This window comes from Castor canadensis, chromosome 17, assembly GCF_047511655.1.
Source record: "Castor canadensis chromosome 17, mCasCan1.hap1v2, whole genome shotgun sequence".
NCBI lineage: Eukaryota > Metazoa > Chordata > Mammalia > Rodentia > Castoridae > Castor > Castor canadensis.
In genome coordinates this window covers 1,091,401-1,107,839 of record NC_133402.1, presented here as the reverse complement: position 1 = coordinate 1,107,839, position 16,439 = coordinate 1,091,401, and the positions used below count along the sequence as shown (strand labels likewise).

Here is a 16,439-nt window from a genome sequence, read left to right as displayed (position 1 = left end):
TGGGAGGGCGTGGTTGGCTGCAGGCCTGGGTCTCAGGAACAAGTCTTCCGGGGACTGTGTTCACTGGGCCAGCTGTGTCCACTGCACCTATATAGGCCCTAGAGCTAGCTCAGGGTTGAGGCCACTGCTGGAGGGCAGCTTCACCTCAGACCAGGTCCAGCAAGCTGCAGGTTTAGCCCACATGGACAGCAGCACCTCAAGGTGTCCTATGCCAATACCACACAGAGCCACAAACAGCTGGAGGAAGTGCCTGCTGCCATCTGCAGGGCTGGTGGCAAGGCTGCTTCCTTAGGAGTTGGAGGACATGTTATCAAGAGGCCTGGGGGCAGCCACCTTGGCCAAGGAGATGCTTGGGCCCCTTGTGGAGCCTGTGGTGCAGTCAGCCAGCAGGGAGAGTAGACAGGCTGCCATGTCTGTAGCCCTCGCTTGGTCTCAGCCCTGATCTGGACTTAAGTCACTGTGTTCTTCCTGGTGTCACAGTGGCGCAGGCCCAACTTCCGACCTCATATGGATTCTGACGTCACCAGGTCTGCGTTCTGTCCAGTACTCTAGGGCCCAAAGGCCTGGGGTGTGGAGAACAAAGCCTCAGACACACACTTCTGTACAGTCTTATTTACAGAGAAGCAGGACAAGAGGGAGCACATGGGGCCTGGGTGCATCCTGAGCAGAGGCTGTGAAAAAGAGCTCGTGGCTACCACTCCTGGATCCCGGCCAGAGGCAGATATCCAGTGAGGGCTGCAGAGGAGTGAGGAGGCCCAGGGAGACCAAAGTGCCTCCTCACACTTTAATGAAGATAATGCAACAAAAACCTTTATATAAACAGTTTATTTACTCTAAACAGCAACACAGACAAAACGCCATATAAACACAAAGGAAGTGGTGCAGAATGGAGACGCTGGCTGACTTTGGATCTGAGGCTCATAGCAACAGCCCAGGTTTTGAAGAGAACGAATTAAGGTGGGGAGGGAAGGGCGAGTGTGATCGTTTTTCATACAGCCAGCTAGAGGCTACAGAGAGCACTGAATGGTGTGAAGCATGCCTGCATCCGAGAGGAAGGAACTAGCTCCTAGGGGCTTATCCAAGTATAAAAGTTTATCATTTTACAGCAGTTGAAATACTGACATCAATATTAAAATAAAAGCAAGTTTTACATAACAATCAAAAATACAAAAGACTGAAGGAAGAGACCCTGTATGAAAAACTGGGGCAATTCAGCGAATCGAGAACTGTGTGCCAGTGGTGGAAATGGAAAATGGCGCCCGCCCAACCCTCCCAGGCGACTAGTAATTGTACGGAGCGACTTAGATTTGCAAAAGGTTGTAAACAAGTTCTTGCCAAACCAATCCCTTCCTTTTTACGGTGCCACAGGGTTGCTGCTTATGAGGGCGCAAACTTCTTGGCTTGTGCTCGAACCCTTTTCTCATATTCCACTCTGTTTTGGCTGAGGAGGTCAAAAGAAAAAGATGCGTTAGGAGACATGACATGGCCTGCCTAGAGGCCTGTGTCCAAGAAGTGACTGAAGCCCACAGGTCTGCTCTGGGCAGGCTCTGATGCAGGATGGTGGTCTGAGGGTGGGAGGCAAACAGGTTGCATGGTGGCCATCGTAACAGGGAGGGTTAGCAGCCTCTACTGGGAGGCTTTGCGACCACCCCAATCTTTCAGGCACAGAATGGCCCCATGAATAGTGAGGAGAGCCTAGAACCAGAGGTAACTAGGGCTGTCTGCAATGTTGTCACCTGTGCTTAGTCCAGTCCTTTAAACAGTAAGGGCTTCACTTGTTGCCCAGGCTAGAATGCAGTGGTGTTCACGGGTGCCACCACACAACTGACCAGCACACACAGCTTGGCAGTCCCCTACTCCAGGTCACCATGGTGATACTGAACTTACTGCAGACACTGGGTTGGTATAGTTTGCCACAGCTTTGAGCTCCTGGGCTCAGGCAATGCTCCCACCTCAGTCACCTAAGTAGCTAGGACTACAGGCACTATTCTGCTTGGTGAGTCCAGTCTTAATCAGCTATGGGCACAAGCTGAGACTGCATTAGTAACTATAGAGAACAGACTGCTGACACCAGTTTTTGCTCATTTCTAAATACAGACAAGGCAAATGGCAGAGCGCCTAACAAGCATGAGGTTCTGAGTTCAAACCCAAGTACCACTAAGACAAACCTTTATGTGGCTGGTGGAGTGGCTCAAGTGATTGAGGCCCTGAGTTCAAACCCAGTACCAAAGAAAAACAAAACAAGAAACAAAACAAAACCCCAGAACAACAATAACAACCAAAAACAGACAAGGACTTTTTTTTTTTTTGCAGTACTAGAGCTTGAACTCAGAGCTTTGCATTTTCTCAGCAGGTGCTCTACTACTTGAGCCACTCCACCTGCCAGACAAGGACTTCTAGTGGGTTTTCCACAAGGCTGCAGGCCCAGGGTAAATGTGTGGGAGGCAGACCTCATGCAGAGGCATGGTGGGCTGGCCTGCACTGCCCAGCTTCCAGTGAAACTGGCTTGCCAGGCAAATGCTATACCTGGGAGCAACAGACAGCCACTAGAAAGCAGCATGACCTTGAGGACTGGGAACTCGATGACATTTATGGAGCAGAGTTCCTTGAAGCAGCAGTTCTGGAGGTCAAAGCACACAGCAGGACCCTGTGCCACACCAGCTGCTGCACTGCCTGTGAGCCTGAGAACTCAGAGCACTCCCTAAGAAGCAGGCCAGGTCGGAGGGCTTAAGGCTGGGCTAGGGGTGTGGTACAAGTGGTAGAGCACCTGCCTAGCAAACTTGAAACCCTGAGTTCAATCCCAGTACCAACAAAAAAATACACAGCTCCCACACCAGTGGCTCACACCTATAATCCTAGCTACTCAGGAGGCAGAGGTCAGGAGGATCACGGTTCAAAGCCAGCCTCAGTCAAACAGTTTGAGAGAACCTATCTCGAAAAAATCCATCACACAAAAAAAAGGGCTGGTGGAGTGGCTAGAGGTGTAGGCCCCAAGTTCTAACCCCAGTACTGCCAAATAAAAACAAAACAAAACAAAACAACTCAGATGGGCCCCAGTGTCCAGAACCCAAGGAATCAAGGCAGAAGGCCCTGATGTGCACAACAGTCCAGAGGGGACTGGCATTGTAATGATGGCAGTGGGCCGCAGGGCAAAGGCCCAGTACAGGTGTCAGTCTGCTCAGGCCCTGGCCCAGCTCTAGCCCAGCCCACCAGGCAGCCAGCACAGAGGGAACCTGCCAACCCAGCTCACTGTTTACCAAGAGAGGGCCCTAGGACAAGTCACTGGCCAGGGCAGGCCTGGAAACTCAGGAAAAAAAGAGACCTGAAAAACACACCTCACAAAAGGCATCTTTAAGGCAGATGGTTGTAGCTGGTGGAGTGGCTCAAGCAGTAAGAGCACCTACCTACCAAGCATGAAGCTTTGAGTTCAAACCCCAGTGACACCAAAAAATAAAAAAAAAGGTGGCTGTTTATAAAGAATGAAGATAAGCACACTAAGTGAGCCAGTGGAGCATGGAACCCCACATAACTGACCACTGCAGGTCTTGCTGCCGCTGTTTCTGGGCCCATGTTGGGATACAGGAACCAAAACCATCAGGCAGGCCCTGAAAATGCAGTGCCGGTTCAAAGCAGCAGAGTGCACAGCCAACCCAGCACTGCTCTACAGTGTGTGGACAGAGGCCCTGTCTTGTGGGCTCAACCTCCACGCATGCAACATGCCAGCTGTGACCATGACAACTTTATTCACAGAGGCAAGACTCCACAACCTGCCACAGCACCCTGCATGAGGGGCCAGGCCCAGCCCAGTCGGTGCATGTAACACTGTCAGCGCATGGCAGGCAATGTATGGAGGAAGCCAAATTCCTGGATCCCAGAGAGACTAGACCGGTGAGCCTGCGGTGTGGTTCAAGTGGTACAGCGCCTGCCCCGCAAGCCCCAGTGTGTGTGGGTATGGGGGACTGGATGCTCCTCAGAGCCAGGCTTAGGAGCTAGGGCTGGGGATACAACATACCAGCACCAGGGTGGGGCTTGTGCCCAGGGAGAAGCACACCTCCCAAGACCTGGCACCTCCCAGAGGACACAGCACATGAGTTTTTGCTCCTGCTGATGAGCTCCAATTCAGAAAGCACCCCTTGGAAGGAGCAGGCCTTAGTGGGATGGGGGTAGGAGATTGAGACTGGGGTACTGGGGCTCTACTCCCCACCCTTGGTGGGGACTCAGATGAGAGTGTGTTGGTGTCTGAACTGCAGGAAGCAGTGGGGTCAGGGCCCCACACAGAGCAGCCCACAGGTGAGGGGGTCCAGGACACCAAAAGGGTGAGATATCTGATTGGGGCTGAGGGTTCTTCTTGTCGCTCACGGTTCTAGTTTGTCATTCACAGCCTGACCAAATCATGCCAGGTCTTCCTCCCTCAGCAGACATGGAAAGGGCCAAAGGCCCCTACTACAGCAGTACTACCTGGGGACAGAGTTGAAACCTAGGCCTGTGCTATTACGTTGTGGGCACACACTTTGGTGGGGCCTCCTCCTTTAGCTTCCATACCCAGGGCCTTCCCTTCTGAGATGACCACAGCTCACCAGGAACAAAGTAGCCATGAGAGCTCATGTTGCCTGATCTCTGCCTCCTAGTACCCAACCCAGCCATGCTCTGCCATGCCAGCTGTTTCTCCATTCTTACTCACTGTAAGCCTTTAGCACATGCACCTCTGCTGCCAACAGGGCCCGAGCCAGACATGGCACCATGTCTTTAATGCCTCCCCAGCAACATCTTATGGCCATCCAGATCCTCCTCTACACAATGCTGACCCCAGCTGCCACCCAGCAGGGCTGTGCCTCTGTTTCAGGGCCTCCCCTCCTGGTTGCTGTCCCCTGTTACCCTCCTGATAGGTGGTCTGGGCCACACTTCCAGGGAAGGAGGTGCAGCCAACAGCCAGTTACTACTAACCAGTAAATCGTGTAGGCCTCTGCTTGAGCTGGGTCTTGGATATTTGGTTCATTTAGAAGTTCCTGTATTCCTAATAAGATCTGTGCAAGAGACAAAAACACATACAACAAAACACAGGTGGTGGTGGTTTGAAAGGTGATCTCAGCCCGAGAACAGAAAACTGAGGTGGGTGGGCCCTGGGGCAGGGGTGGCCAGTCATACTGTACCTGTTTGATCGTGATGGCCGGCCTCCAGTCTTTGTCTTCCTCCAGGATGGACAGGCACACTGTACCCGAAGGGTATACATTTGGGTGAAATAGTGGTGGCTCAAATTTACCTGGAGGACAGGGAAAGGAGGACACACTTTGGGAGGCAGCTGTTGTTTCTTCCCTCAACACATTCCTTCCTGATACCTCCAGGGAAAAGACAAAGAAAAAACAAAACAAAACAAAACAAAAACCAAAAAGGAGGCTCTGAGGGGACAAGGAGAAAGGCAAGCGCACACCTCTTCCTTCTGTGGAACAAAGCCCAAGAGACTCAGCAGACAGGACCACAGACCCTCCCAGGACTCTGTCCTCAGGTGGGAACTCCCGGCAGCCAGAAGAAACCACTGAGGCAGACATCCTGAAGGTTTTCCTGGCACACAGCCCTCTCTCATCCAGGCTGGCCATCTTGCTTCATGATCACACAGGCTTCTAGGACCCCATGTTACTTCTTTACAGAAGAGCAGGAAACTCTGCCATAATCAGCCTCACCCAGAGACTGTTCCATGCAGGATGTACCTCATTTTCTCCTATCCAACTTTCTTTATTTTCAGATATTTAATTATACCTAGAACACTACAAATCCAAGTGAAGCCCAATAAATATCAAGAAATGAAAGGGGCTGGAGGTGTAGCTCAGTGGTAGAGCAGTTGCCTAGCATTCACGAGGCCCTGGATTCCATCCTCAGCACCGCAGGGGGGAAAAAAAAATTAAACAAGACATAAATACCCATTAGTGTTGACAGCGTCCCAGAAAACTCCCCTCTAACATTATCTGCCCTCTAACACCTGTAGAAGACTTCCTGGCCTGTCTATACTCAGTAGACCGAGGCTTGCTCTGTACAAGGACTCGCCAGTTCACATAGTGGGCCATGTGCACTGTGTCCCCCTAAGCATCAGGGCTGGACACAGCTTCTGGTGCAGGTGTGCGCCCTCATATGAAAGAGGCAAGTGCAAGCCTGAGCAGTCAGTCATATCCCCACATTCACTCCAGTAGGTCTTGGGCTCTGGGTGGCATCAGTGGGGTCACTGAGCTACAGCTGTTGCCTGTGCTACTCGCCAGCTGTTGCTCCAAGTCTTGTTCTGGCTCCCACCAGCCTGAAGGAGTTTCCACACGTTCCAGCCACAGCCCTCTAGATCCACATCCTGGAGGTCTTTCCCCACTCTGCTTGCCTTTCTGCTTTCTTATCTGAACCTTCTGGAAAACATGAGTGCCTAACTTTGGTTTACTCTGATTTGTCAGCCTTGTTTCTGACGCCCATCATGGTAACCTGCATGTGGAGAAGAGCACATGCACAAATGCAACCTCCCTTTTGCTGGCCCCTCACCAGAGCAGCGCCTGCTGCTGAGATGTATGAAGAACACAGAGGTCCAAGGCCTTGCTGTCTGGCTGTGTGCTTGGTGCCACACTTGGAAGATTCACTCACAGGCCACATGCTTGCTTCCTTTGCTCTTGCTAGTCCCACTCCACGCTGTTAATGACACACGCTGTGCTGTCTCCTACTTCTGGCTGTCAAGAACAGCTGCCACTGGCTTCTTTTTTATTGTTGTTTGGAGTCCAGGGACTGAACTCAGGGCCTTGGGTTTGCTAGGCAGGAGCTCTACCTACTCCAACCCTTTTTGCTTTACTTTTTAGGTAGGTTCTTTTTGCCTGGGCTCAGTCTTGGACCTTGGTCCTCCTAGCTCCCTCCACCTCCTACATAGCTGGGGTTAGAGGCATGTACCACCATTCCTAGCTTGTTTATTGAGATGGGGTTTTGCTAACTTTTTGCCTGGGTTGGCCTTGAACTACGATCCTCCTGATCTCTGCCTTCCATGTGGCTGGGGATACAGGCATGAGCCAGCATGCCCAACCCTGCCACTCTTATTGCCCCCACCTTTGTGAATACATGCATGCCTTTCTACTGGGTATTTCCTAGAGTGGAACTGCAGAAGTTTAGCTTCACTAGGCACAGCAAACAGCCCTTCAAAGGAAATGTCCCAAACTTATGCTCTGTCCAGCAAGTGAAGAAGCTGGTCTCACCTGTCCTTCTCATGGCTGTTTGCCTCCTTCTCCATCACCTAGAGTAGCTTCTGATGTATCAGAAGTGGTGAGAGGTGCACACCCCTCTCTCCTTGCTCACTGGTGTCTTCTGGTGAGAAACTGGTCTCAATTTTAGTGTTGTGCAATTGGCTGAACCCTACACAGCCAGAACTTGTACTTCCTTGCCTGCCCCAAAGTCATGAAGACAGGCTCCTGTGCCTCCTCTAAAACCTGTTTGGCTCCCCATTCCTGTGGGTTCTCTCTACAATGCATTTGTCCATGGCGAAGGAGATACTCTTCTCTCATTGGGGCAGCAGTACCATCATGCACCAAGCAATGTGCAGGTGTAGTCTTTCTGGGCCGTCCATTCTATTTTGTGGTCTACCTGTCCATCTCAGCACCAATCCCACTGCATCTCAACCTGTGTCCTGAAGCAGGTATCAGTATCTCACTGGTGACAGTGGCCCATCCTGCTAATAGCTCTGGGCACTCTTCTCACCCTGAGACTCTCATACTTTGCATTTCCACATGCACTCTAGCACCCTGTTGACAAACTGGGATCCCACATGTGCAGCCAGCTGGGGGGTGGTTGTCTTCCTGACACTGTACCCTCAGGTCCACATGTGGCAGAGCTCACCAACTGTTGAGGTTGTCCTGGGCTTCTCTCAGAAATGCCAATCATTTCAGTGTACAGCTTTTAGTCTGCCTTTTATGGGACTCATTCCAAGGCATTTGATGCTGCTGTAAATGTTTCAATTTTACAGTGTTCATGTATTACAATTATTTGGTAATAAATTTCTGTACATTAACCTCTACCTCAGGAGCAACTGTGTTCTAATCCTTCCAGTCCTGTGTGACTCCTGATCCTTGCTTTGCTGCATTTGCTTGGGATTTTAGCATAACTCAAATGGAGTGATGACAGCAGCTGCATCTGTAGTTTTCTTACATTTTCTTCATCTTAATTTAACAAAATCACCAAGTAATAACTGCACAGGGCAAAACCAACACAAACAGCCAAGGATAATCCAAAACAGAACAAGTCTCCATCTAGTAGGTCCACTTAACTTTTATGTTCTCTTGGAGGGCATTTATGATGGACAACACAGCTCCACTTAGGAACACAAAGCAGAAGTTCACACCTGGCCTTTAGCCCACTGTATTGAATGTGACATTGTGACTGACCTCAACAGTGTGCATGCCTCAAGAGTGGAGGGACTTGGGTCCTTCCACGCCACTGAGTCTTGTTAAACTGCTATAAGATCATTTCACTGGCACCGCCATTTCAACAAGGCTTAGCTTTTTCTGTGACCTGAAGGTTTGAGTACTCCGTCCACCTGGTTGCACACACAGCCTACGGTTGGGTGTGAATAGGAACAAACAGGACAGCTGCAGCCTGGATAAAGGTGGGATTCTTTCTTTTCCTTTGGTGTTTTGGATTGAACCCTGGGCCTAGCACACACTAACCACTTGCTGTGCTGAGCCACAGCCCAGCCCTCAGGTAAGCTGCTGAAGCCTGGTCCTTGTGCACACCTGTCCCTGGTACTCGTGGGCACCAAGTGCAGGTTCACATAGCTGATGACTACCAAGGGTCCAAGAGTGTCCAGATTAGCCAGGATCAGAGACCAAGCTCATCATATGCACCTCTACTCCCAGGGCTGGAAGCAAAGTCAAACCTACAGCCTGCACACTGGGATCAAAGCTGAACCCCAGCAGAGCGCCTTCATTCCTTATACCACCAGCACCTGTGCCAGCTGGTGGGGCAGTGCTGACACAGCCTTGGCTCTGGACGGCGTGAGGCTCTCTGAGAGGACCCTAGTCTCCCTGTAGAAACTTACATTTCGGTGGTGAGGATGGATAATCATCTTTGAAAAGCATCCGCAGTTTGAACAAGCCTCCTTCCCATGGAGTCTGTGGGGAAGGGAACTGAGGTTAGGGGTGTGGCTTGTCAAGGCAGGCCCATAAAGAAGTCTCCATGATACCCAGGACCAGTGGGGGACACAGACCTGGCAGAGGCAAGCTCCCAAACTGCCCCACCCCCACAGTCCCTATCAGTGGGAATGGGGGACTCCTGTTGTGCCATGTAGGGGCTGGAAGGAGTCAGCTTTGGAGAAGACAGGCAGGACCTTCCAGACCTCTGGAGGGGTCGGGACTGCAGCTTGTGGGTTGTTTGTGAGCACCACAGAACTCAGGTACACAGAGCTGGGCCTAGCAACTTGTGCTTGACAGCATCATTACTTTTACTGCCTCAGATCCTGCCTGCTCAGGGATAGGGTGCTGCTTGACCTGACAGTCCTCCTCAGCCCACCTCCTGGGGCAGGGGTACTCTTGGCAGAGGCTGGGTACTTACCCTGCACTCCCACCTGGATACGAGGGGCAGGGAGCACGCTAGTGGAGGCTGGGCACCCACAACAAAACCTTGCACAAATGACCCCAAACTCTGTGACTGCCCAGGCCAGTCTACGTGAAGACGCTTTGTGCAGAAGACTGTCAGAAGAACCCTGCTGAGCCTGTCACCCACAGCTGGGAGAGATTTGGATCTATGTACATCCCAAAACCTTGGAGGTCACAAGAAGGAGCTACACATAGGAGACCCTCCCTCTCAGATGCCTCCCGTGTGCTTGGCGACGAGGACAGACTACTGGCTCTGGTCAGCCAAACGGGTGATGCCATGGGCTGTGTGAAAAGGACACACTGCCTGAGCGCCTCCAGAGCAGCTTGCATTTGGGCTGGCTCACCCTGCTCACACACCTTGTCACATCCTGGGGGACTGGCTAGAGCCCCAGTGCCAGTCAGTGCGCCAGGAGCTCCTCACCACGGACACTAGCCACCCCCCCATGGCCTGCCCTCCAACCCCATGCCCAGGGCTGTCCATGCCCCCAACAACACACCAGCCCATCCCTCTCTACCTGCTATGGTCTACTCCTGGCCTAGACAGAGATAGGGATGACATCTGGGAGGACTCAACCGTGAAGGTTGTGGTCACAGGAACCATGGACATCTGAACCTGGCAGTTCTGCCCCTGCGAGTCCCTTGCTAAAAATGATGTGCAGGTGTGAGTGGGCAGCAGCGCACTTACCCCCTTCTTTCCAGGGATGGCACACTCCCAGTTCATCAGGTTCATCGTGCCGTCGGGATTCTTTGTTGGGACAGCCACAAAGCCCTGAGAGAGAACAGCCACAAAAGCACATCAGCATCGTGGGCTGCTTTCACCAGCTTGGAACCCGCACGGCAGGGGCCGCAGAGCCAGTGGAGGATCATCCCCTGGGGGACACACAGAAACAAAGCTCTCCTTACAAATGGGTGGTCTTTTCTCCAAGCCTTTCTCTCCTGGGCGAGTCTGCTGAGGGCGATCCCCGACATATTCAAAGTCCCTGGAATAGACAGGGCAGAGTGAAGATTAGGAAAGGCCTTCTGGGCCCCTCTGTACCTCCCTACTCCCACCTGGCTGGATCAGGCAGACTGTTCCCAAGAAGCAGATGAGCAAGACAGAGCAGCCCACCAACCTCTAGCAAGTGGTCCTCCTGGTCTGCATTGTACCTCAGGCAGTCTCCAGGAAGAGCTCACCAGCAGCCTCCCAGAATACCTCCAGGAGGCAGGGAGGGAACCATCACCCGGTCTTTCCCCTGGCCTCCACTCCACAGTGAGGAGACAAGAGTTCAGTTCAGAGGCCTGGCCACAGCTGCTGGGTGCAGTGGGAAGAGGGCCTCCCTGTACACAGAAGCCACCACTTCCCCAGCAGATACTGAGTGCACCTGTCCCCTCTCTTCTGTCGCAGGCTGCAACAGGTTAGAATGACCAGGACCCCTTCCACCAGACTCTCAGGAAAGGAAGAAGCTGGCAGGGATGCCCCCAGTGCTGGGATAGGGTGTAGCTCAGTAGCAGAATACTTGCCTAGCATGTGCAAGGCCCTGGTTCCACCCTCAGCACCACAATCCCCCCAACAAAAACAGTGCTAGATTGAGACTGGGGACAGGAACAGAACACTCCCCTCCCAGTGCACTAGATGTGGGGGGCTGCTGGGACCCTAACTTAGAATTAGAATCAGGACTCATACTGAGATTCAGTACTGGCTGGGAGGATGACCATTATGCTTGAGGGCAAGAGAGAAAAGCATCCCACGGTAGGAAGCAGGTAAAGTGCCTCACAGACAGGTCACTTCACAGGTCAGGCTCTCCAGCCTTCCTCACTGTCCTGCTGCCGCCCACCACATGCCTGCCAGCTCACGGTTACACATATGCCTTCAGGGTAGGTCGGAGCGAACACGTGTGGGGACCTATCTCAGCTTGCCTGGAGGGGCCCAGGCCTCGCATCCGTGCTGGTGAAGATGCACCTCCACCCTGGACCAACAGTTTGAAGCACCTGACCCTAACCCCACCTGGTGCCATATGGCCAAATTTGCCAAAGCATGTGGGTCTTCAGTCCAAAGAAGCATGGAGCTTTTCTTTGAAGTGGCTCACACAGAGTTGCCGGTGACAGGTCTCTCCTCTGCATCTTAGAGGGAAAACTCACTCCTGAGTCTGCCCTCTGCCCTCTATGCTGGGCTTGGAGGCCCTCATCTTCAGGTAAGACCTGCACCAGCCCAGCCTGTTCTCCAGTGCAGCCTCCACACAGCAGTGAGGCCAGACCACCAAGTGGACCTCAGGAGGTGAAGGCATGAAGAATCCTCAGAATCCTCACCTGAGATGCAGCCTCCACTTAAGCCCAGGTCATTGATGCTGAGTGGGACCAGTGTTCCTGCTGCAGCCTTTGCAGCCCCTCCAGTTGGGCTCAGGCTGTCCACTTGGCCTGCAAGGCCATGGCTGCCTTTACAACCACATAGCATACTTCACCCAGCATAGGCCCAAAGCCCACCTGTCAGTCTACAAACCAAGTGTGGCAAACGGGTGCCTTGCTACCCTGAAGCACAGGTGTTCTCAAGGCAGCCCCTCCATCAGCATCACCTGGGGCTTGTTAGAAATGTAAACACACTGTGTCAGGCACCTGAGTAGGGTCCCGCACTGGGGGGGTCTATGTGGCTTGTGATGGCTCTTACACCAAGTAGCCAAGTGGAAGGGGGCTGCAAATGGCATCAGAGGCTCCAAGCAGTCTCTGACATTACCCCAAGAGCCCAGGTTTCAGGGAGTTGAGGGAGTGAGTCACTATAAACCATCCAAGTGGTACATGAGCGCTCAAGCCAACAGATAAAGGAGAAGGCAAATTCTCCCTTGAGAAGCTCAGGCCATCAGGGCAAGACTGTGACAGATGACCCTGTGGTCCCAGCTTCAGCACCTGCGCCCAAAGCACACGCTTTAAATGTTTAATCCTCAAGATTGAGTACACACAGACATACAAGACCTGAACCCAAACCAGACTGCCCTTTCCCACCACATGAGCCCAGAGCCCTGCTGTGCCTCCTCTTCCTTCAACAGTGAGGCAGAACCCTCTAGTAAAAGCGTGAGAGCTAGAGCTTCACCCTAAAGCACACCCCCCAGAACACAGCTGTCTGGAACATTCACCCCTGTAGAAAATATGGGCAGTAGTCTTCTAAGCAGAGGGGAAGTGAGACACGATTGCTGCCCATGGAGGCTTACTGATAAGGAAGAGTGGAGTGCCACCACACTTAGGATGGGCACTGGCATGTCAGGTGGGCTGGCCCGGGTGACACCGAGCAAAGTCATGAGAAACTTGGCAGACTACTTGTGTGTGGGGGGGGAGGGGAAACACGATTAACACAGGAGGACCTAGGGGCCAAAGGTCCAGAACTCATTTCTGTAAGTTTCTCAAACCCTTCACTTCAGTTGGCTCTTCTCAATGGACTGGTCCAACTGCATCCCCAGGGCCCTCAAAAATCAACACCACCCTCTCTACCCCAACCTCCCCCCAGAGGGTGCAGCATATTCTAGTTTCCCACTCTAGTTTCATTCTAGTTTTCCCAACTAAGAGTGGGCTCCCTGAGGGCAGGCAGCACACTGAGTAGCTACAACAGCTGTCCCATCCCCACCCAGGGAAAGCAAACAGTGCAGGCTGGCGAGGCTCTGCCACATTCAGACAGGCTGTCTAGGTTGGCAAGTGGCTGATTAAGTGACAGATCACCAGCATGTCCCAGCAGGACATGCCCCAAACTAGTGCTCCAGACTGAAGTCAAGACCACTGCCACAGGTGGGCAGGGATGGTGGAGAGGCTCTGACTGCTATGGGGAGCACTACCCAACACCTCTCTTGCTGAAGGCAGACACAAAGCTGTCCAGGGGGCCCTGAATTAGCATCCAACTGTGGTTGTCTAAGACACTGAGGGTGATCTTAAAAGAATTCCCCTGCTTCTTCCCAAGGCCAGGCTGCATCTGAAATGCCCCCCTGCCCCAAAGCAGCCTGACACCAGGGGGTGGGTCTGAGGAAGCTGCCTCACTGGTCCAGGCAAAAACCTCGTCCCCAAGAATGTCCTCCCACTCTTTCTGACCTGGAGTCCGTGAGAAAGCAGCTGATCTATCACGATATGGAAACATTCCAAATCCCACTAAAAATTAACAGAGAGCAACTTAATGATCAGTTGACTATTACCAGAAGCTTCAGAACCAGAAAATTTTATGGTGTAAAGACAAAATAACCCTAACTATCAGACACAAGCAAAGCACAAACACTGCTGAAACAGGAACTCAGAGCTGCTCTCACCCATCTCCAGGGCTCCAGCGGATGGGCTGTACCTGGCACAGATAACACTATGGACTTCAGAGGTACATACTGACCCCATGAGCGTGTGCAAGGTAGCTTACCTACTCCCCCACAGTTGACTTACTAATGTGTAACATGGCTACCACTAATGGATAAACCTAAGCAGACCTCTCTCCCCTCTAACACATTCGACAAGCCCCAAACAGCCTGCACTCAGGAGGCCTGGCCACACCAGGTATATCGCAGAACCCCAGGCAGTTTCTGCAACGCGGTCCCAAAGACCGAGAGAGGCCAGACAAGGGCTGGACTGCAACCGCTCCAGAGGCCTAGGGAGAGAACCTCTTTGTAAGCAGATCAGGACACATTTCGGCTCCGTGCCCGTTTTCTGTTGGGTAGACAGAACACCTACCCATGAAGCCAACTTTCCTTAACAGTAAGTGACAGCGAAGGCTAGGGTCCACGCAGGAGCTAACAAAACCCAGCAGACAGAATCACCGAACCCGCGAACCGAGGCACTAAGTAGCCCCGACGATACAAACCACGCCAGCTGCTCTGTGACTCTGGCTGCCCGCAGGCCGCGACACGGCCGGCTGACCACGGCCTTACCTGCCTCTTGGCTCGCCCAACTTCCAGTACCCAGTACCGTCCAGCAGCCCCGCGGAGCCGGAGCGAAATCTGCTGCGGGCCGACGCAGAAGCCCAGGGAAACCGAGCTTACCCTGATGGCCAGCGGGATCCGCCCGCCTTGTGGATAGCGGCGGGGAACCGGGAGCCCCGAGGGCGGAAGAGCGGGAGGGAGGCGGCGGGCCGAGATCCGGGCGACGGCGAGGCCGCGGTGGGAGGGAGGCCGCGGGCAGGGAGACGAGAGGGAGGAGGGAGAGAGGCCGCGGCGGGCTCGGGGCTCCGCGGGTTCGGACCCGGCCACACCCGGCGGCCCCGCGGCCCGGCGGGAGACCGGCGGCGCGGAGCGGGGATAAAGGCGGCGGACCCGACAGCGGCTCACCTGGGCGGCCGCGGCCCGGCGCGTCGCGGCGGCAGAGGCGGCGGCGCTCCTTTGTCTCGGGACTTCCCTCCGCGCCCGCCGCGCGCAGCCCCGAGCGCAGGACCCCAGGCGGGCGGGGCGGGGCGGGGCCTGAGCCGGACTGCCCGCCGCGCGCCTGCTCCGCGCGCCGCCGTCGCCACCCCGCGTCCAGCCCCGTCCGCGCCGACGCACGTCCCCCGCCGTCCGCGCCCCGCCGCCGCGCGCCCGCCGCTCGGGTCCGCCCGAGGAGCCCGGACCGGCGGCGCTTCTCCAGGCAGGCGGCGCTCTGGACGCCCGCACCCTTAAAGGAGCCGCGTCCTCTGTGCCAGGGAGCGTCTGCAAACTCTCCTTCGGGGTGCGCGCGTCCATTCGAGGACACGCGGAGCAGCCGTGCGGGAAGAGGGAGGACGAGATTCCCCAAGGACTGCCCCGATGCCCGGAGGGAACCTTTCTGGACATAGATCCCGGAGGTCTTCTTGGGGTCAGGGCTCGGGCTTGGGGAGCAAAAATCACTGAGGCCTAAGGATCCCAGAATCGTCGCAGGACGGTGACAATCCTCGGAGCATAGCGCGCTGTGAAACCCTTTACAATTGGCCACCTCAGGGTCCTGGGCGGGGCGTCCCTCGAATCTGTCCAATGAGAGGGCCCCATACAAAGGGCCGAACGTGCTCCCGACCGACGGGAGGAGAAGTATGGATGCTCCCTAACCCGCGGGCCGGCCCTGTGTGGGGGAGGGGAGCAGAGCCAGAGCCGTGGGGGAGGGGCGGCGGCCATGGTTGGGGAGGGAGGGGTAGCGGCCGGACACCCCCGTCCCGCCCGAACCTCGAGTCCACCGCGATCCCGCACGCGGTCTCTCCCGGTGCCGCCGGCACGTCCCCGTCCTGTCTCTGCCCGGTCTAGTTCCCCCAGCCCGGCCCCTGGGGTCCCCACTCCGTGGTCCAGGCGCCTCTTCACCGACGGGACTGGCGTCCAGCCCGGCCCCGCGCTCTCTGCGCCGGTGGGGTGACAGATGCCAGAGGCTTCCATGGGCTTAAGCTCTGGGGGTCAGGGGCTCAGGGGGTGGCTGGAGGACAAGGCGAGGAGGGCGGATATTGCCCGGGAATTGTGCTGGGATGGATAACCTTCATCCATCCATCCGTCCATCTGCCCATGCATTCTCCCCTCTTCTTTTTTCTCTTTACTCCCTCTTTTCTCTCCTTGCCATCTCCTTTTCTTTTTCCCTTCTCTCCCTCTCCCTCTTTTTCCTTCCTCAGTTTCTTCACTGAATAACTCTGAGGCTGTTGGATCCCTTTGTCCCTCGCCCAACCCTCTGGGTGCTCAGTGCATGGGTTCCAGCCATCCTCTTGAAGTTAAATCAGGATGGCCTGGCTGTAGTGATGGGGATCCTGGGAGGGCTGGCTCACCTAGGTAGAAAGCAGGTATTACAACTCTCCCAGACCAAGGTCCCAGGACTGTTAACTCCCGGGCCCCATGCTGACTCAGCACTGCCCTGGCCTGGGGTCTGTACCCGCAGGGGCTCCGCAGATCATCTGGGGCCTCTAGGCATTTGCATGTCCGCAGTTGA

At 54.5% G+C, this 16,439-nt stretch overlaps 1 protein-coding gene across 2 annotated transcripts; it reads right to left on the bottom strand.

Moving 5' to 3' along the window:
• Nucleotides 1-810: 810 nt before the first annotated feature.
• On the bottom strand, nt 811-16,406 carry Ube2i (ubiquitin conjugating enzyme E2 I). Of its 2 annotated transcripts, none has more exons than XM_074059617.1 (7): nt 16,279-16,406; nt 10,503-10,579; nt 10,285-10,368; nt 9,044-9,116; nt 5,151-5,260; nt 4,945-5,024; nt 811-1,441 (listed from the first exon to the last, which is right to left on the bottom strand). In XM_074059617.1, the coding sequence occupies exons 2-7, from the start codon at nt 10,566-10,568 to the stop codon at nt 1,378-1,380; spliced, it is 477 nt and encodes a 158-aa protein (XP_073915718.1). In that variant the 5' UTR covers nt 10,569-10,579; nt 16,279-16,406; the 3' UTR covers nt 811-1,377. The 2 variants fall into 2 exon arrangements, with proteins under 2 accessions (XP_073915718.1, XP_020024916.1); XM_020169327.2 differs by lacking the exon at nt 16,279-16,406 and adding an exon at nt 14,858-14,978.
• Nucleotides 16,407-16,439: the final 33 nt, after the last annotated feature.